Here is a 26,999-nt window from a genome sequence, read left to right as displayed (position 1 = left end):
TTTTCAGTTATGTATTTTTTATTCATTGCTTTGTTTCAGCGTGTTCATAATGTTAATGATGATAATCTTGGACATACTCAAGCAGCCCTTGTATCCAGTCAGAGAACACGATGTCTGCTCTGCTATATTTGGCCCTCACACCCTCCCACTGCCACCTTCCATGCAGGAGACTGCCCTGGGATTCTGCCTCTGAGGGGGTCACATGTCTCAACAGTGGAATATGTTTTCCTGTCATTAGGCACAACACTACATGCACATCAAACGTACCTACACATTTCATCTTTAAAATGAGGCAGGGCTGGAGGCTGTGTTTGTACTGAGGCAGGCAAACAATCTTCAAGGTTCTTAAGCCCCAAAAGGACTAAACAGACCGAGGCATTGAAGGACTGAAAAGACGTAGGTTTCCGTTACAGTGAGGGACAAAGATGATCAAACACAATCAGACAAAGACCCTGGTTAGTAATTTAGACTTTATGCTTCATGTGTATACTTCTACGAGCACATGAATGACACACAGAAAAACTGGCACATACGCACTGACCTCATGTCTCGTGAAAGAGAAGAATAGATTTTTTACTTGCTTCAGTTTCACCCCTAGAGACAGATTTAAAAGGACTTGACTTCGGTCATGGACCATGAAAGAGGAGGGGGAGAAACATGATTAGGAGGGGAAGGAAGGGAGGAAAAGAGGGGAGAAGAGGGGGAAGGCAGAGGAGAGGTTCACTGTTGAAAGTTAAGAGGTTCAGTTCGAGGTCTTGCTCCTGTCATTCTCAGGGGAAAGAAGCTGGAGAAGTTGAAGTAAATCACCAAGGGGAGGAAGAAAAAGATGAGATACTGCATTGAAGGAAGAGGATGGTGTGAATGAGGGTGATGAAAGAGAAAAGAGAGAGCGGGGAGTAAGAGAAAAATAGAGAGAGTGATGAAAAGGAAAGGAAAGGGGAGGTCTGGGGGGGGAAATGAGGGGTTAAGGGCTAAAGAGAAATAGGTAGCAAGGGAGTGGTTAGAGTTCAGGAAGATGAGATTTCAATCTGTTAGAGGAGGAAAAGAGAAAAGGAAACAGAGAAAGAAAGAATAAACTACACTAAAAGAAAATGCAAAAAAGGTAAAAGTGTGATGGAAGTAAGATTGAGTTAAGGTAGAAAAAGAAAAGTGGGCATTATAGAAGAAAGAGGGCAAAGAAAGAGAGACAGACCTGGAGGTGTAGAGCAGAGAAAACAGACGGAGTGAGCTGTCGGGCCCCTGATGAGAAAGCCATGCAGCTGAATGAACACGTTCCCCCATCCAGGAACGAGCAGGATGGAGGGAGAGAGGAGGAGGAGAAGCAGGAGGCTGTTGTGAATCCGTCTGTGTGACTAATGTCTTTTTCACACATTTCACCTCCATCCATCCATCATTGTGTCCACCTCCTGCTCTCCTGTTAAAACAACGGCCCATCCTGACAGAAAGCACTAGAAGGCTACTGTAACTGTTCTCCGTTTTTATAATCAGCTTAGTGTACATTGCTCTAACTCCCCATATTCATCTTCCACATCTACAGACGCACACTGGAGGAATTTATCAAGATCTTAGTTTTACTTTGGTGACAGTTGACAGCTGGCCATGACTGGCCTCTTTTATGAGGTCTGAGCCAGCATAGGAAGGCTGCAGCATTTTATGTGAAGCCATTGAGCTCACGCTGACTCCCTGCATCTTTGTTAAGAAATAACAAGGACATGAAATAAATGCATATGCATAAGACAAAAACACTATTGGAGGTACTTTTCTTTGAAAACTGAAAATTTGTGGGAAACCTTGCAAACATTGCAAAACCATAAAATCACGCCATTGCCAGTGCTTACGCCCATGTTACAAGTGCAAAAGAACTAGCGCACATTTAAGTATGTCACTGTTGATTTTGGCATCGTTTTAGATTTAGTCTAAAGCACTATGTTCACGGGACTACGATTACCTGTGGACCTCACCTGCAGGTGACGTTTCCTTCATGTGTCCTATTTAAACTGTTAACCAGAGTTTCTAATAGACAACATGCGCTCAAGTCTTTTTTCCCTCTCGCTGTATATTTTAACACTTTTTAGGTCTGTAGCACGCTGCCATGACTGATAAACTAGTGAAAAATCTCTGCTAACTACCATTAGGCATCGAGGTCGCATAAGTCTTCTGTGCTGAGGACAGAGGAAGTAAGAAAAAGTTGATTATCCCTCCAGTCAATGCATGGTAAAAGGAGACATCTAATGTAAAATATGAACCTTCTCTGTTTCTTTTAACAGGTAATGCAGGTGATGCTGTAAATATTATTCTGCACTCTTTAGATTTGGGATCATTACACATCCAAAACAGCCCTCCTCATGCAGATCAGCTGTTGCAGCCTCACAACTTAATGTTGAGGGACACATTTCAAACTGTAAATTGTGTTATGCATACAATATACGGCTGGTATACTGATACAAAGATCAGGCACTTGCAAAGAGAAACTGTAGGAAGCAGAGCAGCAGTATGTAGTAAGAGAACAGCTGTGCATGCACACGTATTTGGACTGCAGAGTTGAAATTAAAAAGTTAAATAAAATACACATTTTTACGCATAAGCTGGTATTAACTGAAAGAGAAATGTTATTTTAACCTATAAGGATTCAAACTTTGTTAACAATCTCCTACCCTGCCTCTGTTATTTTTAATCAATCAGAAAGAGGAGCAGAAAATCCTGCATGGAACATAAAAAAAAACATAATCACCACCCTAAATAACAGAGATGTACATTCGTACGGGGTAGGTATTAATTGTCGACTTCTGTGTGTGCTGAAATATGGTTGGTAATCTGCCCTGGAATTTTTACTCTGCAAATTAAAAACATGGTCAATTCGCACAGATTAAAAACACAAATGTCCTGTGCAATTATTACAAATGACCAGAGGTCCCTAGGTAGTTTGCCCCATGTGAATAGGGCATAGTCTTACATTTTCACAAGCTTTTGTCACATTTTAGTCTCACTTCTATTGTGATCTGTCGTATTTTTCTAGTTAAGCTGACAATAACTCGAAAACCTTTTGCCGACCAGTTTTGGTCAGCAGGAAGTCTTAACGTTTTAGTCTTATGTCAAAATGTGTTTTCTCTTTACCAAATAAGCTAAACTGTAAAGTTAGTGTTTAACACTCATATTAATACACAGTCACTTAGGAATGCAAATTACACTGCTACAGGTTGAACCTTCCTAAAAGCTTGTGCCTTCTCTTTCACTGCTTCACATTGGGACACACAGACAGACACGCCCTCTCCCTGATTTTGAATGTTTGACAGTTCAGCACAGACATTTTAGTCTCGTATTGTCCCCTTCACAAAAACAGAACTTACTTTCATCAGAATTTATCCTCAAAGATCTGTTTTTAGCTCGTTGTCTGCCTCACTGAAAAAAACAGCTGTCAATGAACATTTAAGTCAAACTTTGGATGACAAAGTTAACACAGTAAAGCATTGTCTCGTACATAAAAACTCAGTTTTGGAATGTATTTTATTTGTTAAATTGTAGTCAATCCTGTAATTTAACATTCACTCTGAGATTGAGTTTTAGTGTGGAGGGACCAGTTTGAGGAAGGCTCAGTGTTCGATACAGTGAGGGACTTTATTTGGAGCACTTTTGTTTTGAACAATCTTGCCAACATTTTTCTCAACTCTCCTGTTTCTCCCTGATAGTTTTCTATGTAATTTTGTAGCCGTGTGTCCGGAATGAAACATAATTTGGATAGTCAAATGTTTTCCCTTTGAGAACTGAATGACTGCCAACACTATTTGATGGGATAAAAAAAAAACGTAACAAGCTTGAATTACCTTCAAACTTTTTACGAAGTTGTTCAGGAGATGGAGTTGGCTGTTAGAACCATCTCTAAGCTGTCCATATATGGAAGTGTCTTTGAGAAAAGCACTAAATAGTTTTTCTCTTCATAATGAGGCCGAAAGGTTTGCAGCCATTCTCGTCATTATTGTGTGCACGCATGAATGAAAGGTTCATCATAAAGAGCACTGCATAAAGACATCAGTGCATTTATTGTTCCATGAAGTATCCCTGGTTTTTATTTTTAATTTGGTTGTAAAACTCTTTTATTACTATTAAAAAAAACATGCCACACATTTATTGCAGATTTATGCAGTCATTAAAAATACTATGAAAACTAGTCTCAAACTTTATCACACAACTCAGTGTTATTACTTTCTATCTATGTCTCATTTGCCTTCAGCTTAACTTCTAACTCCTTTATTCACAACATGAAGATCTGTATTTATAACTTGCATTAAGCAGTTTAAGTGCTCTGTGTTAGGTATTAGAGAGGAGGGAAGCGCTGCTCAAATGTGTATGCTTTAGGTTTGTTTACATGTTTTTAACTCTTATCAGACGTTGTGTGTATTTAGTTAAGCCTCTATCAGGTATATTGTTAGTCTCAAACCACCCTTTGTTTCCTTGAAATCCTCTTTAAACAGGAAATAACCTGAAGATTCTGGTGTTCTTATTGTTCTCTATACAATTGTCTTTTACAGTCTGTTAGGACACTTTGTTGACTTCATGGTGGCCTTGTATGTGTTCTGAGTTCTACATTAGGAGGGTGTTGTTTTAACCCAAAAGAAGATCTACAGTAAGCCCTGAACTTTGTTAACTCCTACACCCCTTCTGATTTTATCTCTCTACCGTCCTGTTTGACTTTCTTTGTTCCATTCTCCTCTTCACCCATATTTCATTTGCTTTCTTCCCTCAGACTTACTCCCTTAAATTCCATCCTCCCTTCGTTTTTTCCATTGTTTTCTTCGTTTTGTTCCTCCTCCTCATCTCCATTTGTTCTCTCCCTCACCCCCTACTCCTCTTCATCACTCTCATTTCCTCCCACCTTTTCCCAGCCAGCTCTTTCACCTCCTCCTGTTTTTCTAGTGTGCAGTTTCACAGCCGGGCGGCTACCGAGCGGTCAAGGTCACGCCTGATTTTATGTCTCAACACGACATCTCAGTTGACTTTGGCTGGCTCTGTGTTTACTCCCTGAGGGTTCTATTGTTGTCAGTGTTAAATGCCAGCATCTAAGCCAAGCCATTATAAACTCCTTACAGGTTAAAGGATAATTCCTGTGGGTTAGATGCTACATTTGGAGGCGTCTTTGGTTGTAGGAGTGGAGGGGGAAGGACGTGAGGCTGCAAACATAGAGATCACAAGAGGTCATCTTAACCTTCTCTCAAATGTCTCTATCCGTCAAACAATTGATTGTAGGAGGATGTGGCCTAGTAAAAGAGATGATTCCATTTTTTCTCTTTTTCATAAGCAAATAACTAAAGTACACAAGTCAACTAATGAAGGTGCAAAGACTAACTTTTTGATGCATGCTGTGACTTATCAGAGTTTTGATTGTGATGACGATGGAGCGTACGTAGGGAGGAGTCCATTCAATCATCTTTAGAGTGTCTCAGGTCCTTTCTGACAGCACCAGCCTCCATTTCTGAAGGGACTGAAGCTTGAGAAACTCTTGTTTTAGGATGGAGCCTTTCTCTGTCACATTTTCTGAATCCACAAATTGAAGTCTTATCTGAAATTAGTGGTTAAAAGACAAAACAACCAACCTAAAAATACTTTTATATAACACTTGATCATTGTGATTATCTATCTGATTAATATTGGTATTAGTAGTTTATTCAGTCATAACACAAATTCCAGACATCTTACACAGTAAAGACTTTTTTAACAAAGTCAATAGTCGTATATTGAGTTATGACTAAAGAGGCATAAGCAGAAGTAAACTGTTTGCCTCTCCTATATTCTTATCATATTGAGCTACCAACTTTGTGAGATGCAAAGAATACAGAAATAACTGAGCAATCAGTCAAACTTGTAAGCTCCATAAATAGCTTTACAAACCATTTAAATTTATACCGGCATCATTCCACAGTTTATTCCCACAATAGAAGCACATCTCCTTTTCATACCTTTTCAGCTTTTTGTTCTATAAATTAACGAAACCTCCAAAGTTTTATTGACATTCCTGAATTGAAAAGAACTTTTGTACAGAATCAGGGAGTATCTTTGATTTTGCTCTGGATATTATTTGCATTGTTTTGTGGTAAAACAAGTCATGGAATTTCATGATTACATTGTTAAATGGAAAAATACAGTGCGTTTTCTCCATGGTGATTTTGGAGGTACGAGGTTTTGGCCTGATACTAGCAATATGTTGTTTGTTTCCATGGTTATTAGATTTTGGGAGTGATCTGGATCACCATCTGGATCCAGGAAATTTTTTAAAGGGTTCTTTACTATTGGGAGATAGGGCTAATGGCAGAGGTCTGCGGTCTCCGAGTGCTTTCCTAGTTTGTTTAATATAACCATAAATTTTACTTTTGGCTCCCAAAAACTATAAATTTAGTTTTCTTAATATTTAGAGAGAATTTATGGACATCAAACCAAATTTTGAGATTTCCCAACTCCCTTTCTACACTGCACAAAAGTTCCTTTAAATCCTTAACAGAGCAAAATAAATTTGTACCATCTGCAAATATTACATATTTGAAAAAATCAGAAACACTGCAGATGTCATTGATATGAACAGTTTTCGACCAATGGCTGATCCCTCTGGTTCTCCACAGGTAATCTCTCTAAAAGTTGTCACAGTTTCATTAATTTGTACACACTGCTGTCTGTTTTCTAAATAGCTTTCCAGCCAAGAATACACAATCCCTCTATCCATACATCTTTTATTTCTTTATTAACAGTCTTTGATTTAATGTACAAACCAGTAAACACTTATCATGTTCATTAGAATTCAGTATTTTTTCCACTGTTTGGATTACAGCATAGTCAGTGGTTCTCCTTTCTCTGAATCCACATTGATTTTCTCCTAATAGTTTATTCTTACTAATGGAAAGATTTAGTTGTTTTTAATGAATACAGTAAGTACAATTTTAGAAAACTGTGGAGGAAGTGATATTGGTCTGTAATTTTCCATGCAGTGCTTATTTATGTGAACACTTAGTTTTGGAAAGTGTTATTGGTCTTTTTTTCCCATTATGACTTTTCATTCATTTAAATACTACAAAGGAAGAGCTTTTGGAGGTTAAAGGAAAATTAAAATAATCATAGTTAGGGGTTTTACTAAACCTACAGACATAAACTCAACACAGTGGAGTCAAAAGCAAGACTCCATGGGGGCAAAGTAAAAAGCAGGTACATCTGTATTTTGTCTGGTTCGGTACACAAAAATCCAGTTATCAGTAAACAAATCCAGAGGAGTAGAAGGAGGCAGGGTCAGCAGGCAGGCAGGGATCATACACAACAGTGAACCATGAGAAACATGCTAGGGCAGGGCACGAGAGAATACACAAGAAAAGAGCAACATCATAGATTAAATTTACCATCAGGAAAACAGGAAGTGGAACTAACTGAAAGGCTCGTCAGTGTTTGTTAGTGTAGCACATTTAAAGTGACCTCAGTGGACCAAAGTGCTTTACAGACTTAAAAGACCTCAGTATATATAAATGAAATGAACATGTAAAAGCACAAACCCTCTGTCAGCTCGGGTTTTCAGACTGTATCTTCAAACATCTAAAAGAATCTGGTGTGTTGACTGCAGTGCTCTGATTAGAGCTTGTTATTGCAAAAACTCAGACGGATAAGGAAGAAAATATGAACCAACAGAAAGTCTGTTAAATACAGGCTGGTACCCAGAATAACATGGTTATAACAACAACATTTTTTCTGTGTCAATGATGTTATTCAGTGATTGGATGTAACTCGATTAACATCACTTTATAACATTCCCTCCTTTCCCTATCATATATTTTCAGAGCTCCTACAATTGCAAGTACTCTGTGCTAGGCTCACCTAGTATTACCATCTTGCTTTTGCCCACAGAAATATCACATTTAGCCTTATTCACTCAGTCTGAATTTATGTGAATACAGCCTAAATTTCCTCGAGTAGAATCCCTTCCCTCTCTGTATTGCATTCCTTGCCAGGAAGACATTATCTCATTTCCAAAGAGCATGAATACTGGGGCAAGGATTGTCTTGCAGTTAGGTGGCGCATGGACTGTATAAAGTATCAGAATCAGCTTTACTGGCCGAGTTTGCTTACGTAACAAGGAATTTGACTCCAGTTAGCTTTGCTCTCAGTGTACAGGAATTAAACATTTAATAAAAAATAAATAAACAAACTGTAAAATTATAAGATTTGAGTATGTACAAGTTCTTGAAGGTATTATTTATAATATATACAAGTCTGTGTACATTGATAGTATGGTTGCAAGATGTGCAGAGGTTGGAAGAATGCTGACTAGACATGATCAGAAGTATAACATATGCACGGATGTGGGCAGACTTACATCTGGCAAATGTCCGCTCCCTGGCTATTAAGATGGATGAATTGCTGCTTCTCAACTCGAACATGAACCAATCCAAAATGACACTTGGTATCGGACTAAGTGTCACCCATTTGGCTACTGAGGCCATTTGAAGGACAATCCATGGTGGTCACTGTATAAAAAGTGCTGTCTTTAACTTATTGTAGGCCAACCTAGAAAAGAGAGTCAGAAAAGAAAGACTTCTTCCAACAGCTACAACACAGTGGCTTTAATACCTGGAACCAAAAGCCAGTTTTTTCTATTTTTTGTCTGCCTGTATTTTTTAACAAAAATGCCTGTAGAATCTTAACTCTTTTAAGCACAGTCAAGCTATAGACATGATGTGAAATAGTTGCCTATTTGATTATCTGAACAAACTCTATTTCCATCCTTCAGGTCCACCTAGGGTGTCTGAGCGAGTGGCCCACCGGCAGAGCATCCGTCTGGGTCGCACCATGAAGCTGCCCTGCCCCGTTGAGGGTGACCCCCCACCACTCATCATGTGGACCAAAGATGGACGCAACATCCACAGCGGCTGGACGAGGTTCAGGGTGTTACAGCACGCTCTGCGCATCAAAGAGGTGGAGACAGATGATGCAGGGACCTACATCTGTAAGGCTACCAACGGCTTTGGCAGCGTCAACATCAACTACACACTCATCGTCATAGGCAAGTTTTTATTTTTGATCAATGTCAGTGTGACAGGAGAGACAACACAGACAGTAGACCAAGTAAACAATGGTATAAGCTGGAAAAGGATGCTATCACTTTTCTTATGTTCTTGGTTATATTTTAAAATTCTTTTGTGGTCAACTTGTTGTCACTCAGGCAAGTTTGTCTTGATGTAGAAGTAAAGGGCTTTTTGGTGTGTGTTTTTAAAGTAGAACAATGTTATGGGTGTTTTATAACAGAAGAACAAAACTTAACCATCTTAGAGAAAAGCACCTGATTTTGTTCTTTTATTTCTCTAATCTTCCTGAATTTCCTCCCCTTTATTCAGCCCAAGTTTAGTCTACATTTCTCCTGTTATCTTTGATTATTTCTGACTTTTTAGTCCTCATTCTTATTTTTTGCATTTCATGCCTCCATTCACTCTTTGTTGTGAGTTTCTGGACTGTAATTAGCTTAGAGTTCAAATGGTAGAGACTCCATGCAGTAACCACTACACAGTAACTGTGTATTTCTTCTCCAGACAATGAAACCTTACATCTTTATGCCTGTGTGTTCATGTGACCACAGTTGTTGTGCATGTGTGTTTCTCTGTGATTATGAAGAAGACTTTGTTAAAGAAGAGGCTTTTGTTTCCCTCCATGGTTGTGTTTGTGTGTAGGACGTTGCATCACAGTGGTATGGAATTTCACGTCTGTGTGTGCATCCGAGTTTTAAAGTCCTTATGAGAGGTTCATTGTTGTGTCTTTTTCTTTTTTTATACGCCATAATTGTTTTCCAGATTTGCATCCAGAAAGCATAGGTTGTCAGTGTGTCTGGTTGTGTGTGTGTGTGTGTTCTCATCCCAACACTTCAATAATGGAAGCATTGCCCAAAATATGATGCTATAGGTCCCACTATGTAGCCATTCTGGATTCTGTCCTTTGTCTGATGGTTTTAATCTGCCAGGAAAATCAGTATGAAAGAGTAGCAATAAAGGGCTATGGAGTGGTCAAACGAACACAGGACATTCACTTTTTCAGGAGCTGGGCTTGGCCCCTTAGTTCAAGTAAGAGGAACTCTGAATGCTTCAGCAAACTAAGAGATTTTGGACAATTCCATGCTCCCAACTTTGTGGGAACAGTTTGGTTGATGAAGAGTTTGGTGTGGATGAATTTGACTGGCCTACACAGAGTCCTGACCTCAACCCAATAGAACATCTTTGGGATGAATTAGAGTAAAGACTGAGAGCCAGGCCTTCTCATCCAACATCAGTGTGTGACTTCACAAATGCGCTTCTGGAAGAATGGTCAAAAATTCCCATAAACACACTCTTAAACCTTGTGGAAAGCCTTCCCGGAAGGGTTGAAGCTGCTATAGCTGCAAAGGGTGGACCGACATCATATTAAACCTATGGATTAAGAATGGGGTGTCACTAAAATTCATATGCGAGTCAAGGCAGGTGAGGGAATACTTTTGGAAAAATAGTGTATAGCCGTTTTGACACAGAGATTCTGCAATAAAGGCGAAAAGGAATGCCCGTCTCTGTTCCGCAACGAGCAATTCACACAAAGGTGTACCAGAGCCATGCACACCCGAGATTACACACACACCCTGGCGTCCCATAATCAGACGGCAGCCACTGCCCGAGGTGCTGCTTTCAATGAAACTCGAAGCTCTGGTTTTCTCGGTTCAAAACTTTGTATTTTCTAAATAAAATACAGGGAAAATAACATGAACATTCATTTTGATTGATTATATCTTATAGACTTTTTTTCTCCATGTTTCTGAGTTGAAGGTCCAACTATAAGCAGTGTCACAGCGCACTATTTACGTTGGAGGTCAGAAACTTCAGAGTACTGAGCTCATTTGAACACATCATGCAACTTTTCAGACCCTGCTGTGAGCAGAGATGCGTCTGCTCTCTCCTCTCCTGTACAGAGTGTGATCAGCTTTCTAACCTCGCAGTCTCTTCAGTTAATCCACATTGTTCTTTGTTTTATCCCCCTGTTGTTTTCTCAGATGAAATTCCGCTCAATTAAACCTTGCTGGTTTTTAAATCTCCCATTTATAGAGACAGCAGCGCACACTCACCGTTGCGGAATGCCGTGACGTCCTTTCAGACTCGTTGCGGAAAAGTCTGTTGCGGCTCTGATACTTGGAACAGTCGCTTTCATACAGAACGGCGTTGCAGAATGAAGGCGTAACAGACACAGAAAAGAGAGGCAGTGTGAAAGTACCTTATGTGTACAAACAGCAAAGCTTTATGTAATAGCTAGGCATATTTTCTCCACATGTTATCACAATCATACCTCAAGTTCTACTTGATGGATAGCCAGTCCATATCGTCCCCTTCTTGATACTGTGGGACAAGTCCATAATTGTTTCTTGTTTCACAGTTGCAGAGACATTAGTGATGACAGCATACAATGAGCAGTCAGGATCACACTTGTAGAGTGGCCAGTCTGTCGGCCAAGACTGGAAAAGGTTTTTTTTTTTTTTTTTTTTTTTTTAAGATTTATTTTCTGGCTTTTTTGTGCCTTTATTAGAGAGAGAAGACAGTGGACAAGGTCGGACACAGGGAGGAGAGCGGGGAGAGACATGCAGGAAATATTTCCATGGTCCGGATTCAAACCCAGGTCGCCTGCGTACATGGTGCGCGCCTTAACCAATCGACTACTGGCGCGCCCCCGGAAAAGTTTTTTGTTGCATAGTCTGACATGTTGCAACTGTGAAAAACAGGAGGAAAAAAAAAAGCCATGAAGTCTGAGCCGGCCTTTAAAATACATTCCCCAACTTTAAAACTGTACATACCTCAGTGACAAGATGACATGACTAGGTCCATATGTTTATATCTGAAATATCTATTCTAATCTTAAATGAATTGGTTTGGTGCCTGAACCTAAGCCGGTTATGATAATAATGGCTAAACCTGGCTAATCCCATGCATGCACATAGATTTTTTGGTTTCAGATCTTTTTACTCAGGTGGCAGGTATACACCTTTTGCATTTGACATCACACAGTCAGTTCTTTCTAGACCCATTTTAATGAAACACTAAACAAAGAATTATTTACGAGGACAGCTATATGGACATTAAGGCTTTTGTATGCCTTAAGATCACTGCCTGTGTTTGGAGGAACACCTCTCACAGTCCACTCTTTACAAGTTTCCCTCTGAGTCCCCTTTAAGATAAATGACTTATCTTGACTTCAGCTGAGTCTCTGACATTTTGCTAAGTATTCTGTTGTATAACTTTATATCTCTCAAGCTCTCTGAACCATTTCATCTCTAGTATACACGTCATAATAGTGACACATCTGCAAAAGATCTGCACACCTCAGTCAGACCTAAACTGGACAAGGTGTTCTGTGCATACGTAACAGTTTCCCTCATGCATAGTTTTCCACCTTCAGATATAACCATAAGTGAGAGGGTTTGGTTGCATTGAATTTGTGCCAAAAGTAAGGTGTTGTGCATGTTTGTAATGGACAGAGTTGGAAGTGTTGTCTGTTTTTACCTGTTGTTATACAACAGGCTAACTGCTTATTAACCTCAACAGGAATAATTTTCAAAATAACTTGCTTAAAGGGGATGCATGGCCACCTATTGAAGCGGAATCAGACTTTTCCAATCAGTAAAGTGATACTTCTACTGTGCATGTATACTGGGAGGAGGATAGTAGACAAATAAAATGGCCTAATAAAACTGTAACTGTAGCTCAACCTTACTATGCATGTACACATACTGACTGTTTAATAATACATGTCTTAACTGCTTTATTTTAAATTTCTTAACAGACATTGCATTTTTTACTATTGCTGATGTCAGAGCTCTGAGCATTCACAGCTGACTCTGGAAAGGAACTTTATTGCCATGTTTTAATGCTTGAAGTTACTTAACAAGCTGCTACTGCTGATGAGTTTTAAGTGAGAACCTGTTGTATAAACTTTGAGTCGTCATCTGGTGGCTACTGCAGAGACCCTCTGCACTCTGACAACTTCACTGTTCAAATACAGAATATGTGTTTCCTTCTTCGCTGGGACTCAAATAGCTGCTTTCCTCAACTCCTATCCATGTAAACAAAATACCTCCAGGAAACGCAGTGTGTCAGTGTGCATATGTACACATGCCGGTCAGCGGGTGTGTGTTTGCTGTGTCTAGTGTATGCGTGTGTGTCAGGTTTGAGCCCTCCGGAGAATCTGACCGAAGCATCTCACTCGGCATGGCACCAGCAGTTCAAAAGCAGGCTCAAGTTAAATGCTTCCATACACATATCAGCAACCAGTACTTTTTACAGATGGCCTATGTTACGTGGTATGGTTTTCATGTAACAGTGAATTTATAAATCAAATCCTTAGATTTAAGTAAAATGTGTAAAGCTAAAAAATTTTGGCAAATGTTGCACATAATTGGGAATCTTTGATGATTAACTGTTGTTACTTATGTAATCGGATACAAATGATTCTTGCAAAATTATGCAAGAATTGCAAAAACACCCACTTATTGAGGGATTTTATAGTCTAGGTGTCAAATTTCTATCTTTGTTCATATCTCTGTTGTAGTTCCAAGAGTATTTTTTGTCTAGTTTATACACTAATTGGGCTTATAGGTCATAAATATATTTTTCATACCCCACTAATCATTATCAGTGTGTGATCAAAGCCTCTTCGGTCCTGACCTGAACTTCAAAGTGGAGCTGGCACACAGGGGGCAGCTGGGTGGTTGTGGTGGGTGTCGGGTGAGGGGTGCGGCAGCTGCTGCTGAGGTCACCCAGGCAGACAGCTGCTCTCTACCTCTCTCTCTCTCTCTTACCCCCTCTCTAGTTTTTTCACTCTAATTCACTGTTCGTTCATTCTCTTTCACATATTTGCACATGCATGCTTTAGGAGCAGTGGATTCGTCTCCCTCAGTCCTCCTCTTTCAGTCTGCCAACAAAGTCCATTAATCAAGGGTTCTATGGCACGCTAGTAAATGCAACCTCCAAAAAAGAATTATTGATGCAGCTGATCCAAAGATGATATTCTTAAGGAAAGATCGCTCACAATGGAGGGTCTAATTACTTACCAAAAATTTTAGATAAACATTTTAGGTAAAGTTCTCAACAATCCCATGAACTTGACTCAAAAATTAACCTTAAGCAAACTCCTGCACAAGCAGAATCATTAAATATGCAAATTACAGAAATGCTATCCAGAGATATTTAGCTGCTGCACCAGGTCGACCTTCAAAGACGACCCCTCCCTGAAATTTAACCCAGGAATCATGCCACAGCATCTCCTTTGAGAGGCAGTTAGCGAGGACAGCAGTGTTTTCATAGCTGGAACAATTTGCATAGGCAATGATGTTTAAGGCATGGCAGGAATGGATGTATGATTGAGTGCAGTTCTTTCTGCATAAGAGGTTACAGCCTGTTTCTGTCACTTTATACATAGGTCAAAATGATGACACTGTTTAAGGCTGCAAGAATAGATAAACAAAGAAGTTTAAAATTTTGGTTATTGATCTGTTTTGTCAAATTGTTATTATGCCGCTCATCATGGCGCTGAGTCATTAGATCACATGCGGACAGCTGAGTTGAGTGTTGGTTGATTGGTTGCTCCTTTCCTACATGTAATTCCCTACCATTACTCCACAGTTCTGACACTATTGTGGAAGGTCCGGTCACTGGTTGATCAGTATCCCTGGCTACCATTACATCATGAAGACAAAAGAACACTCCAAGCAACTCGGAGAAAAGGTTACACAAACTTAGTGACCATGCTAGGAGACTAGTGAGAGAGGCCACCAAGACACCTATGACTTCTCTGAAGGAGTTACAATCTTCAGCAGCTGAAATTACAGAGCCTCTGCATACAACTGTTGCCCGGGTTCTTCATTAGTCAAAGCTTTATCAGAAATTGGCAAAAAGAAAGCCACTGATGAAGAAAACTTGATAAGACACCATGGTCATGGTCAACGTCCTTTGGTTTGATGAGACCAAAGTGGTGCTTTTTGGCCATCAGACAAGATGCTGTTTGACAGATATTAAATTCTGCACATTGCCACAAACACACCATCCCCACTGTGAAGCACAGGGGTGGCAGCATTATGTTGTGGGGATGCTTCTCAGCAGCCATCCCTGGAAGGCTTGTAAAGGTAGAGGGTAACACAAATGCCACAATTTATAGGAAAATCCTCACCGCTTTCTTGCGAAATTTAAATACGAGGAAAGGGACAGTAGTCCCATTAAATAACAGAATTAAGCCTAACTCTGAAATACCTCACCACATGCAAAATGTGCATAATTTATGAGTTTGGAGTGTTGATAGTGCAGTAAAATGTGTCCTTGTCAAGGTCAAAGATACAGATGTGTGTTAGAGAAGAGTGTGGTAAAGGAAATATCTCATACAACTTGTTGTGTGGTATAGGTTTGAAATGCTGTATTATTCCATAGCTTCTTCTATTTCATGTACAAAACCTTAGCTTCGACATTTATTGTTTTTTGAATTATCATATATAATTTCAGATTATTTTCACACTCAAGGATGTCATTTGAACATCTTTGCTCTGTGAAAAAAGTAATGGAAGTAATTTATTTTACTCAATTTATGGTTGGAGCAGAAAAAAACAACACAGTAATAAATAGATTATTAAAATGATTACTAACTGCTGGCTGACATGACTTGCTTTGATTTCTCTGCTTCTCCCAGTCTCCTCCTTTCTTGTGTGGTCCTCCTTTAAATTTTCTCCGTTCCACTATAATGAGACCACACCTGTGTCTTATTGTCCTCCCCTCTCAATTTCTAACCCAACGTAACTTAAACACCTTTTTCACATTAACACTCAGCCTTCCTCAGTGGGCCGCCTTACTTTTCACCAGTCTGCATTCTTGATTTGTATCAATATTTTCGTAGTTTCCTATTTTTCCAGGATGTAATAAGGTTTGGTTGCCATAAAACACTCTTTCTCCATCGCTGTGGTTGGAAGCGATGGAGAGAGGGTTTTTTTCTTTGTGAAGGCAGGCAGGCTTTTGTTGGTGGTTGAAATTAGGAGATTCCTTCAAGTGTTTGTTCTTTTATTGTGTGTAAGTTGGCAAATGTTGGCAGGAGTAAATAGCCTGTTTGCGTGAATGTATGTGCTTATTTATCATATGCGTGCATGCATTGGTGTGCGCAGATTTATGGGACCACCGGTAAGGTGAAACTGAAAAATGTATATTTTTTCTGCTCCATAAACCTCGGTGTCCTTCAGAAAGCGAGTGCCAGGAGAGCTCTGGTTTCTCGCTCCAACTTTCATTCCCTTTTCTCTCTTCCCCTCCACGGTCTGTCCTTTCTACTTGCTTTATGAAATTATGAAATAGTTTCGCTCCTCCCAGAAGAGTGAATGATGAAAAATTTATAGTTCAAACCAGATGTGATGACAATGGGAGCGTGTCTGGAGCAGAGTTTGGAGGCCGTGCGTAACAAGGAAGGAAGTGGTTTGGATTTGTGTGTGAGTGTGTGGAGGTAGGTGTGTAAGAGGGATTTTTGGTGCATTTAAGTGTAGTTTTGAGTTGTAATGAAGGTGTTCTACAGCACTTTGAGTGTAAATAAGAGAGCGGTGTGATGATTTTTGGTGATTGAAGAGTTCGGCTGTAGCAGCCAACATCTGGTCATAATCTGAAAGTAAAGAAAGGCTGAGAAAGATATCAAATGTTAAACCTGTTTGAACATGTTTGATAAATGGGCACATAGATGATTCCTACCCTCATAAAGATGCAGTTACGTAATTAATGCTGGAATAAGATGAATGTTCGCCCTAGGTGAAGCTTGACAAAGTGAAATATACAATCAAAACAGGACTTTTGTTGAAGGGAAAGTGTTTAATTCTGTATTTTCTCAAATGGATCTCTGCGGTTTTACATCAGGATTATTGAGCTAACAGTGCCAAACTTCACTAAAATATACAATCGTTTTCTACAGGCTGACATCACTGACATCACGCGGCTCAGTTAAGTTTGTCAGAATGATTTAAAATGATACTGCACGCAGACTAAATTATTTCATATTTTGGCTTCAGTCTATTTTAATTTCACAAACCATCCAGTTCTTTAAAACAAACAGCACTCCATTCATGTTCATCCTCTCTGCATTGAGCTGTACTCCATGTGTGAGACTGCAGCTGTCCTCCAGCCAAAAACTAACACATGAGCTCAAGTTTCAAACCAACTTCATCTCCTTTCCCTCTGCTCCTCTGTCCTGATACCGCTCTCTGTTTTTGTGCTCTCAAATTACGTCGTTTTTAATTGAGATATCTGGTGCCTCGTCTGGAGAGGATGTAGAGGTGGCCAAGGTTTGCAGCCTAATTGGTGTGAGTCATCCACAGACTCACATTCACGCACACTCAGTTATTGTGTGTGTGATTGTACCGGGCCTCAAAACAATCTCAAATAACCCCGATCTCCTCCACACACACCCTCACCCTCCCACTTTCACACACCGGAGCAGCTGTGCCTGCCTGCTGTATTTTTTCAGAGTGTGTGTGTACATATATGTGTGTGTTGTGGACCCAGTGTTTTTACCGCCTCATTCTGCTGCTCAGGTTACACACACAGCACTTTCTTACTAATGGTAGAAAAATGCATGGAGAGAACCTGGAGGTTTGCAGGAACCACTTAGTTTGTGTTGAGTTGAAGGTCTGAGGCCTTACAAACGGATATTTTTTGGGGGGTCTTGATCTTGATTTACAGAACATGAACAAGATGCAATTTCAAAATCATCGAGTGGTTTAACCCTTTGGTTTTGAATTATATAGCTGCATGTAGTGGCCTAGATTCCTGTCCAAGTCTCTAAATTGTTCTTACTCTTTTTTTCTTTCTTCCTGGCAGTCTATAGTGAATGGTAAACTTGGACTTGGTATTTAGCACTTTTGTAGTCTTCTCACTAAAGTCACATTCACCCATTCACATACTGCTGGCAGAGGGTCCCATGTTCAGTGCCCAACTACTCAGCACTACTATTTCATTCACACTCATTCACACAGCACTGGCTATACTCTAGTCAAGATATAAGTTTTCTTCAACAGTGGCTTTCTCTTTGCTGCGCTCCCATAAAGGTTTGACTGTTAATGAACCCAAGCAATAGTTGTTGTGTGCAGAGTCTCTCTCATCTCAGCTGCTAAAGCTTGTAACTCCTTCAGAGTTGTCATAGGTGTCTTGGTGGCCTCTCTCACTAGTCTCCTCCCACGATCACTCAGTTTATGAGGACGGCCTGATTGAGGCAGATTTACACATGTTCGTTATTCTGTGTTCTTTTGTCTTCATGGTGTAATGGTAGCCAGGATACTGATTAACCAGTCATAGGACCTTCCAGACACAGGTGTCTGAGACACATTCACTGCACTCAGGTGATCCCCATTTCACTTACTTGAGAAATTCTGTGCTTACCCTTACCCTGCAGAAAACAAATAAAAAACAGCACAGCTTTTGAAGACATAAATGTTACACCTTGTGAAAGTATGAAAAACTGTCCATGACTGACTTTTTCACAGTTGAAAAAAGTCTAAATAGAGTTCAGAGATTTCAGAGGATGCAGTACCATTTGTCTTTTAACCATCACAGTCTTTCTGGGTATCAGATTTGTTCAGTTCATGCCGGTCGTCCTGTCAGAACATCACACCACCCGCACAGAGAGGTAGACAAAGCTGCTCCCCCGGAAATCAGGGTGGCATGGTGCAGAACAGAGACATAAACATGCTGGTGTCTGTGTATGTGCTCATACGGCTTGGAGGATGTGAGACACAAAGATTGGAATCAAGTTTCTTAATCTTTTCTTTGCCTTGTTGTTGAGCCCAGTTGAGAAAAACAAACTCAGATGCAAAAAGATACACAGTATGTGCTGCTGATCTTTGCAGGTATCTACAAGATGGGACAGGAAACATTGAGTTATTTTCCATAAACACCCAACAGACAGATGTGAACAAAGTACAGATGTGCACACACACACTTGATCACACAACCCTCAGGAGGGGCTCTGGCCTCCATTTCACGGCTGTCTGTCCCACATCCTCTTGTTCTGCCTCGTTTGACTTTCAGCAAAGACAGAAAGTAGATCGACGGCATGCACAAGCAGATGAAGAGAAGAATAAAGCTTCTGTTTTCAAAGAGATTTAGGTTTGAAGACCCAAAAAAGTTTAGAAAACACAAAAACACTGATGATTGAAGTATTAAACACCCATGCCCAGGATAGGTTGAGGAGTAATACCTAAATCCAAAACACTGTGGAGATTTAGCAAAGTGTATGTCCCAGATCCATGAAAAAGCATCACTAAAAGAAAAGAAAGGTGGAATGTGTACTTTCTTCACTTTGATAAAGAGGTTGGAATACCTTCCATTAAACACCTCTTATTTAGCATCAAATCAAATAACACAATATTGGGGCTGCAGCAAAGCTTAGTTGGTGAAGCATCACATGTATGAGGGCCACAACGCTTTTTATGCAGGTTGCAGGTTTGATCCACAATCCTCCTGCTCTTGGTGTACGGTGAACATCATGGAAGCATAAAGGAAGTGATCCCTCCTCTGCTGTCTCCAGAGGTAAAGTAACAGAGGCAATAACAGGGGCGATATAAAACGTGATTTGTGAAGCCTGCAGGAAAGCACAGTGCTCTGTGTATATAGTATCTATAAAAAAGGTATTCATCCTCTTGGATGTTGAACCCTTTAATTGATTTTATAAATCATCCATGGTCAATATAATCTGTTCTGACAAAAAATACAAATAAACCTATTTAATGTCAAATTGAAAACAGATTTCTGCAAAGTAATGTCAATTAAATGAAGTAAGTAATGTAAAATAAGTCAATGCATACTGTATATTAAACCCCTTTAAAGTGACTGACGTTACTGATCCAAAGTCCAGCCAATTGGTGCTAGTAGTCTCACAATTAGTGAAATGGAGTCACTTGAGTGCAGGGAATGTGTTTTAGGAGACTGTAGTATAAACACACCTGTGTCTGGAAAATCCAGTCACTGGAAAAAGAAGAGTATAAGTCAGGGAATCAATACAAAAACAAATTCCAAGACACTGAACATCCCCCAGAGTAAAATCCATCACCAAGAAATGGAAGGACTATGGCACATATGTAAATCTGTCAAGATCAGGCCGGTGTGATGAGACCAAAGTGGTGCCTTTTGGCCATCAGACAAGACGCTATGTTTGGCACATCACCACCATTCCCACTGTGAAGCACGGTGGTGGCAGCATCATGCTGTGGATATGCTTCTAGGCAGCTGGCCCTTGAAGACTTGTAGAGGTAGAGGGTAAAATGAATGCAGCAAAATATGAGAAAGTACTGGAGGACAATCTTGTTCAGTCTGCAAGAGAACTGTGGCTTGGTGGAAGATTTATTTTCTAGCAAAACAATGACCTGAAGTGTACAGTGAAAGCTACACAGAAATGGTTTACCGTTGTTACAACAATGAAATAATTGACCTGACCAACATTTTCTTACCTTTGGTGCTATTTATTATCATTTTAGCAGGCCTTTTAGTTATTATATTGTGTGATGTTTTCCCAAACCTTGTAAAGTACTTTTGCTGCCTAAACTTGACTTGTCATCATTGTTTGGTTTTATGATAGTCACTTTTGGGTAAAGCACAAGTATTTGAACTTCTGTAAATTTGGAAAAAGATCCCAGTTTTGTGTTGAATTGACATGTAAAAGTTGTAATATAGTTTCACATGAAACAGAGCAGTTGAAGTGTGCACTTATAGTCCTTAAAGTCTCACCTATCCTTGTTAAAAAGCTTATTAGGAAGGCTAGAGTTGTATGTTTTCTTTAGGTTATTTAGGTGTAATGATTTACACAAGTACATCTTATGTACATGTTTTTCACTTCTCTCATACCAGTCCCCTTTTTTGTTCCCCCTTTTACCTACTTTAGCTTTTCATTTCTCTGACATGAGCCTCCTGCAGTGGTATTCCTTGTGCTCCTCCAACCGATGGAAAAGGTCTTTTCTCTCCATCGTCTTTCAGCTCCTCATTGTTCCCTCGCCTGTTTGCCTTCATGCTCCATTTACAGATGCGTGTGTGCATCTGTGTGTGTGTGAGTGAGTAAGTATGACTTGCATCCACTGATTGTTAGCCAAGTCAACCTCTCACAGACCCCTAATGGCTCTTAAATACCTTCTGCTAGCTTTAACTTCAATTCTGTGTACGAGATGCAATCTGTCCATCAGCAGGCCTTTTTTTCTTGGTTTGAATTGTGAGTCATTCTGAATAAGAAATTCACGCTTAAACAGAAGTAATGGAGAAATTTTCTGTGATTTAGGAGACTTTAATGCTAATGAGTCTCACTGAAGCTTGAAATCTCTTTAATTTCACTTGCTGAGTTCAATCCTTCATGTAAATCTTTCATCTCCTCTCATATCAGTGTGAGAGTAAGCAGCAATTCTTTATGATAAAAAGATGTTAGTTAGTTTCTGTATGCTTCCATGCATTTTCATAGTCTTTTTTTTTTTTATTTTGGTTTAAAATTTCCTTAAATTTCCTCTAACAGTGATTTCCAAAATGTAAAGTAAACCTATTTTCTCTCAGTGTATCCAAGGCAACTCTCCCATAGCCAATCTGAGGTGCAGCTTTACTTCAGTGTGTGTGTTTTGGCACAGCAAGCATCCTCTGAGGGAAAAAATATAAGCGCAATAAGTAACAAATGAAGCAGATTTAACACGGCTCATTTGCAGCTCTGTTAGGGATATGAAGAACGCTCTGTCCTCAAGTAACTGAATATGTGAGGATGTGGGCTGTGTTAAAGTATCCCAGTTCTTCAGTTTGTTTAATGTAATTAAGACCGAACGCCTCAGTGTGAGTCCAACAGCAACAAAGACTGAAGAAGGGAGGAGGGTAAGAAAGGGGGAGGCAGAAACAGGAGAGGATGAGGACAAAACAGAAGATAATCAATGGTGATAATTAGAGAAAGTGTGCAGAAAAGAGGAGAGAAAGCAGAGCTACAGGATTTGAGTTCAGGTCAGAATTTAGCGTTCACTTCAAATAAAGTATACAGAAATATTTTATAATTTTTATTTTTTTTTAAATTTTGTGATTCAGAAAGGAGCTGTTAAAGCACCCTTCATTTGCATTTACACTCACCGGCCACTTTGTTAGGTACGCTTTGTTAGTACCGGGTTGGACCCCCTTTTGCTTTCAGAACTGCCTTAGTTCTTCGTGGCATAGTTTCAACAAAGTGTTGGAAACATTCCTCAGAGACTTTGGATCATATTGACATGATAACTTTACTGAGTTGCTGCAGATTTGTCAGCTGCACATCCATGATGCTAATCTCCCATTCCACCACATCCCAAAGCTGCTCTATCAGATTGAGACCTGGTGATTGCGGAGGCCACTGGACTACAGTGAACTAATTGTCATGTTCAAGAAACCATTTTGAGATGATTTGAGCTTTGTGACATGGTGCATTATCCTGCTGGAAGTAGCCATCAGAAGAGAAGTACACTGGTGATGGAGGGATGGACATGGTCAGCAACAAAACTCAGGTAGTCTGTGACGTTGGCATTTAAATGATGCTGGTTGGTACCAGGGGCCCAAAGTGTGCCAAGAATATATCCCCCACAGCATTACACTACCACCAGCCTGACGGTTGATACAAGGCAGGATGGATCCATGTTTTCATGTTTTTTACGCCAACTTCTGGCCCTATCGTCTAAATGTCACAGCTGAAATCAAGGCTTATAAGACCAGGCAACATTTTCCAATCTTCTATTATCCAATTCTGGTGAGCCTGTGTGAAATGTAGCCTCAGTTTCCAGTTCTTGGCTGGGAGGAGTGGCCTTAAGCTCATAAGGAAATTTTGCAGGGGACTGGCAGAAAAATGTCTGGTTTTGTGAGTGTATAAAGGCCTGAGAACAACTCTTTTACTTTCAAGTATATTTCTTAGGAAAATAAACTTCAAACACATATTCATTTTTCAATGATGAACATTTTTTATCTAACTAAAATGATCCCAGCCAAATGTTTTTAACATGAGAAAAATAGAACTAAGACCCAGAGATTGGATAATTTGGAATTTTACTCAACACCTAACAAGCTTCAGAAAGGGCATAAAACAGAGAGAGCTACAACATGTGAAAGGCTTCAACAAATCCTCTCAAGGAGACACTCATTGCTCTGAGTGGTGCTTAAAGGAGATGTGTCCTGCAGCCTGAAACTTAACAACCACCCACCACCAAGTCAAAAACCCACAATCACCACCCCACCCCCTACTACATCTGAAAGGACAGGAGGTGCTCCAGCATCCTCGCATGCCAGCTGCATAACTCCCTCACATCGCTCACACGCAGAAACGACCACATCACATTCTCACGGCAGAGGGGTTAACCTCTCCAAAACCTCATCAGTGCAAACACACACATGCACTCACTCAGACTGTGAACAACAAAAAGAGGGAGGAAAGAGGAGAAGATGCAAGAGGAGGAGAGGAATTACGGGAGAGGAGGGGAAGGCAGGGAGTGCAGCAGATCGAGGAATGAGTCAGAACTTTACTAAAGTAAAGAGATGCATGAATCCATATATCAAACTAACTTAAGGATCAAAATTTTGGTAGTCAGCGTTTGACAGATAATGACATATTATACACCTTTTTTGACACATACATCAGCTTACCTCTCTCTGATTCTCTCACCATGTCTGCTCCATCCATCATATGTTTAAAAATACAGCTAAAACCCAGCTTTGGTATTGTTTGTTGTTGTTTTATTTACACAACAGCAGGTAAGCTGGCATACCAAAAGAACCCGCTCTTGGAACTGGTCCAAAAATGACACATATAGGGATGGGTACCTTTCGCATTTGTCGGTACACAATGGTACCCATTTTAGGTACTTTTGAGTGTGAGCAATATGCAATAATAAATGTTATGTAACCTCAAAACTTCTGAATTTTCAATATTGAAACACTATCAAATATGAGTGTTTACAAAAAGTGTTTTTAAAAAATTATTCCAACATGGAAAACCTAAACTACTATAACTACCCAGTGTTTTTTCTTTATATTGCACAAACAAAAACCCAGCCCACTACATCCAATTCCTCTAATTTCCCCTCTTGGAAAAATGTGTGTTGTGGTCCATGGAGGGAGAATAAGTTTTAAACAAATGAACAATAGGGTATAGAGTCAAAACAAATAAATAAATTAAAGGTATAAAATTTTACTGATTAAAGTATTACAAATGAAAGTACACAAACTACTTCTTCTACCATGAACTACGTGTACTGCACATCTTCTTTCCTTTTGCAGTTCTTTTTCCAACAAAACTAAGATGTCATCTTTCCCTGGTAAGAGCAGAGTCTGCTCCTTACTCATCAATCAATCATGTGACCGTCCATGCAGAAGCATAAACATCACGCACAGGGTCCGTTACATTATATTTGGATACTGCATAACGTTAACAGAAAGTGCTTAAGTGATTCATTCTGCGATGAAATAAGCAGTGAGGATGAGCCTGTGGCTCTGAATCCATCCTGACAGAGCGCTTCAGACATCGCCAGCTGCGCCAAGTTAGAGAGATGGAGAGCAAGTTTTAGGACGCAGTCACACTGGGCAACCACACTGTGCCTTAATTCAGTGTCTGTGAGGTGACTGAGAGAACAAACATATCCCTTTATCTACTATATTTCCATGGTTGATATCCACATGATAAACGGACGAATCACAGTGTTTAAAGTGAGGATTCGCTTACAGAGAGCGAAAAGGAGGGAGGGAGGCACACAAGCAGTAAATAGCAGGAGCCGATCAGCCATGCTTGTTTTGTTGATTCAGGTAGCTGCTACCGATGTCATTACTCACATGCATGCAATGCTGTGTTTGTGTCCAGCATGGAAAATTGTCTATTCTTCTACTCTCTTGCAGTCACAAGGATGCATTTAGGTACTGAAACATGGTACTGTTTGAAATTTACGTGAATCGGTACTCGGTAGTACCGACGGAATTCAGTCGGCGCCTATAAAAGTACCGAATTCGGTACCTATCCCTAGACACGTAACATGAATTGTCATTTTGCTCCAAGCAGACTGAGAGCAGAAGAGGGAAAGGAAGATTTCTTCTGGTCATTAAGTCCCAACCTGCTGAATTTTTATCCACTTCTGCTAAATAGTTATCATGCTGTGATCACAGAAATTATATGATTAAAGGAGGGTTCACTCTAATAGTCCCTGAGTCAGTTTTTATTTTAGTACAACATAATGAGGTTAAAAATAACTGATAATGCCTCTTAAAGCTTGTGATGTTAATTTTTGATATCATTTAGACCAGTGGCTCTCAACTGGTCAGGCATCAGGACCAACCACCACCCCATTGTGTGAAATTGCAACACACATTTTCAAAAAGTTTAACCGCTCAAATGTATTAAATGAAAATGCCCAATATTGTAAATGGACATGCATGCATATATTTAATTCACTCAATTTTCTCAAGACAACTGGTTTAGACAACCAGACAGGTGCAGCGAGGAATCTGTCACACATTAAACTGATGCTAAGATAAAAGGAAGGTTCCCTTTTTTTCTGAACAACCAATTGATTCTTCGGTGTGTGGGTGTAATTTGGGTTGACATAGTTATTCTTTGGTTGACTAAACTTACACATTGTACCTTCAAGTCATATTGTTATAACAGAGCATGCATGCATGTTCTAAAGTGCACTCCCTTGATACAAGAATACCAGCAACACATAATGGAAGCTTGCAGCTAAGCATATGCACTTAGCACATGCATTTACTATTATAATAATTACACAGATATTTAAGTTATTTAATTTACTTAATGCAATGATACCTTATAGTATGGTACATACGATAACATGCATTACAATAAGACAGAAAACAACAGGATACAAAACAATACACTACAAAATGATACGATGAAATAGGAAACGATACAATATAATGCAATAAAAAGAAAGAGTTAATGGAACAAAAAATAGCAAATAATAAAAAAAAACTGACAAACGGAGAAGACTGAAAAGCGGGTTAAAAATACAGGAGTGGCAGAGGGGAAGTCAGTAGAGACAGTCAGTAGGAAAAGAACAAATCTGATTGAGCGAATAATGGAGCGAAGGGCGGAAAGGAGAGTGAATGGGAGAGCGTGGGGATTCGTGTCTGATCAGAGCGGTTAGCAGGGGAGCTGTGTACCTCTGAATAGACAGCTTAGTGGCCATTATTCGGTCTGGAGGATTTGTCCTGTTCACTATTGTTAGCCTCAGGAGGGAGCAGCACACACATGCACACCCGCACAGACACAGAACACAAACTTTCACATCCTCTCTTGAACTTTCTTTCTTTAATTTCCCTCCATTTTTACACTAGTTTACTTGTATTTTTTGTATATTAAGTGACATTTAAGAAAGGGTTCACCTACAACCAAAATGCCTAAAAACACACACACAGACTCTACTCCCCCAGCTGAGTCCCACCCCCCAGCTTGAAGCTCCATAATGGACCCATCTATTGACAGACCTGCTTGTTCACTGAAGGAGTCTTTTCTCATTAGTGCTGGGATTTTGTCGCGGGCCCTGCAGGCTCCATTGTCCCACTTCGGGGCAGGTTATTAGGGCCTTCCCGCTGTAACTACCCCCTCCTCTTTCCTCGTGAATAGACCTGAGAGGAGTGGAGAGCATACTGAGGGGCAGAGAAAGTTCTGGCAATTAGCAAAGACATGTTTGAAGAGAGGAGGGAGAGGAAAGAATGGAAGAATAAGAGAAAAAGAGAGCGGACCTGCGCTACAAAAAGGCTTCTTTTGAAGTTTTAGAAACTTTTGTCTGCTTTTTTTATGGCATCATCAAAGCCAAAAGCTGGTTCTTCAACATGCAACAGCCCTCCTCCTCCTCCTCTTCCCTCTCGTCTCTTTTTTTTCCCTCTCAAACGTTACTCCTCTCTCTGAGAATGCGTTTGTGTCAGCGTTGAAAAGCTCTATATCTTCTGCAGCCTCTTTGATGTCTTAATGACGACATGAAGAGCAAGTTT

At 39.9% G+C, this 26,999-nt stretch overlaps 1 protein-coding gene across 2 annotated transcripts in view; it reads left to right on the top strand.

Annotated features, from left to right (window-relative positions):
• The window catches only part of fgfrl1a (fibroblast growth factor receptor like 1a), a 107,850-nt gene that overhangs the window by 37,563 nt on the left and 43,288 nt on the right, over positions 1-26,999 (top strand). For both annotated transcript variants that reach the window (XM_041797880.1, XM_041797879.1), the window contains exon 3: positions 8,756-9,028. In XM_041797880.1, the coding sequence (XP_041653814.1) occupies positions 8,756-9,028 (273 nt within the window). The remainder of the gene's footprint in view (positions 1-8,755; positions 9,029-26,999) is intronic.

Source organism: Cheilinus undulatus, linkage group 10 (assembly GCF_018320785.1).
Source record: "Cheilinus undulatus linkage group 10, ASM1832078v1, whole genome shotgun sequence".
In the NCBI taxonomy this organism is placed as follows: domain Eukaryota; kingdom Metazoa; phylum Chordata; class Actinopteri; order Labriformes; family Labridae; genus Cheilinus; species Cheilinus undulatus.
The sequence above is the reverse complement of the archived record's forward strand: the minus strand, read 5'-3'. Positions and strand labels throughout refer to the sequence as shown.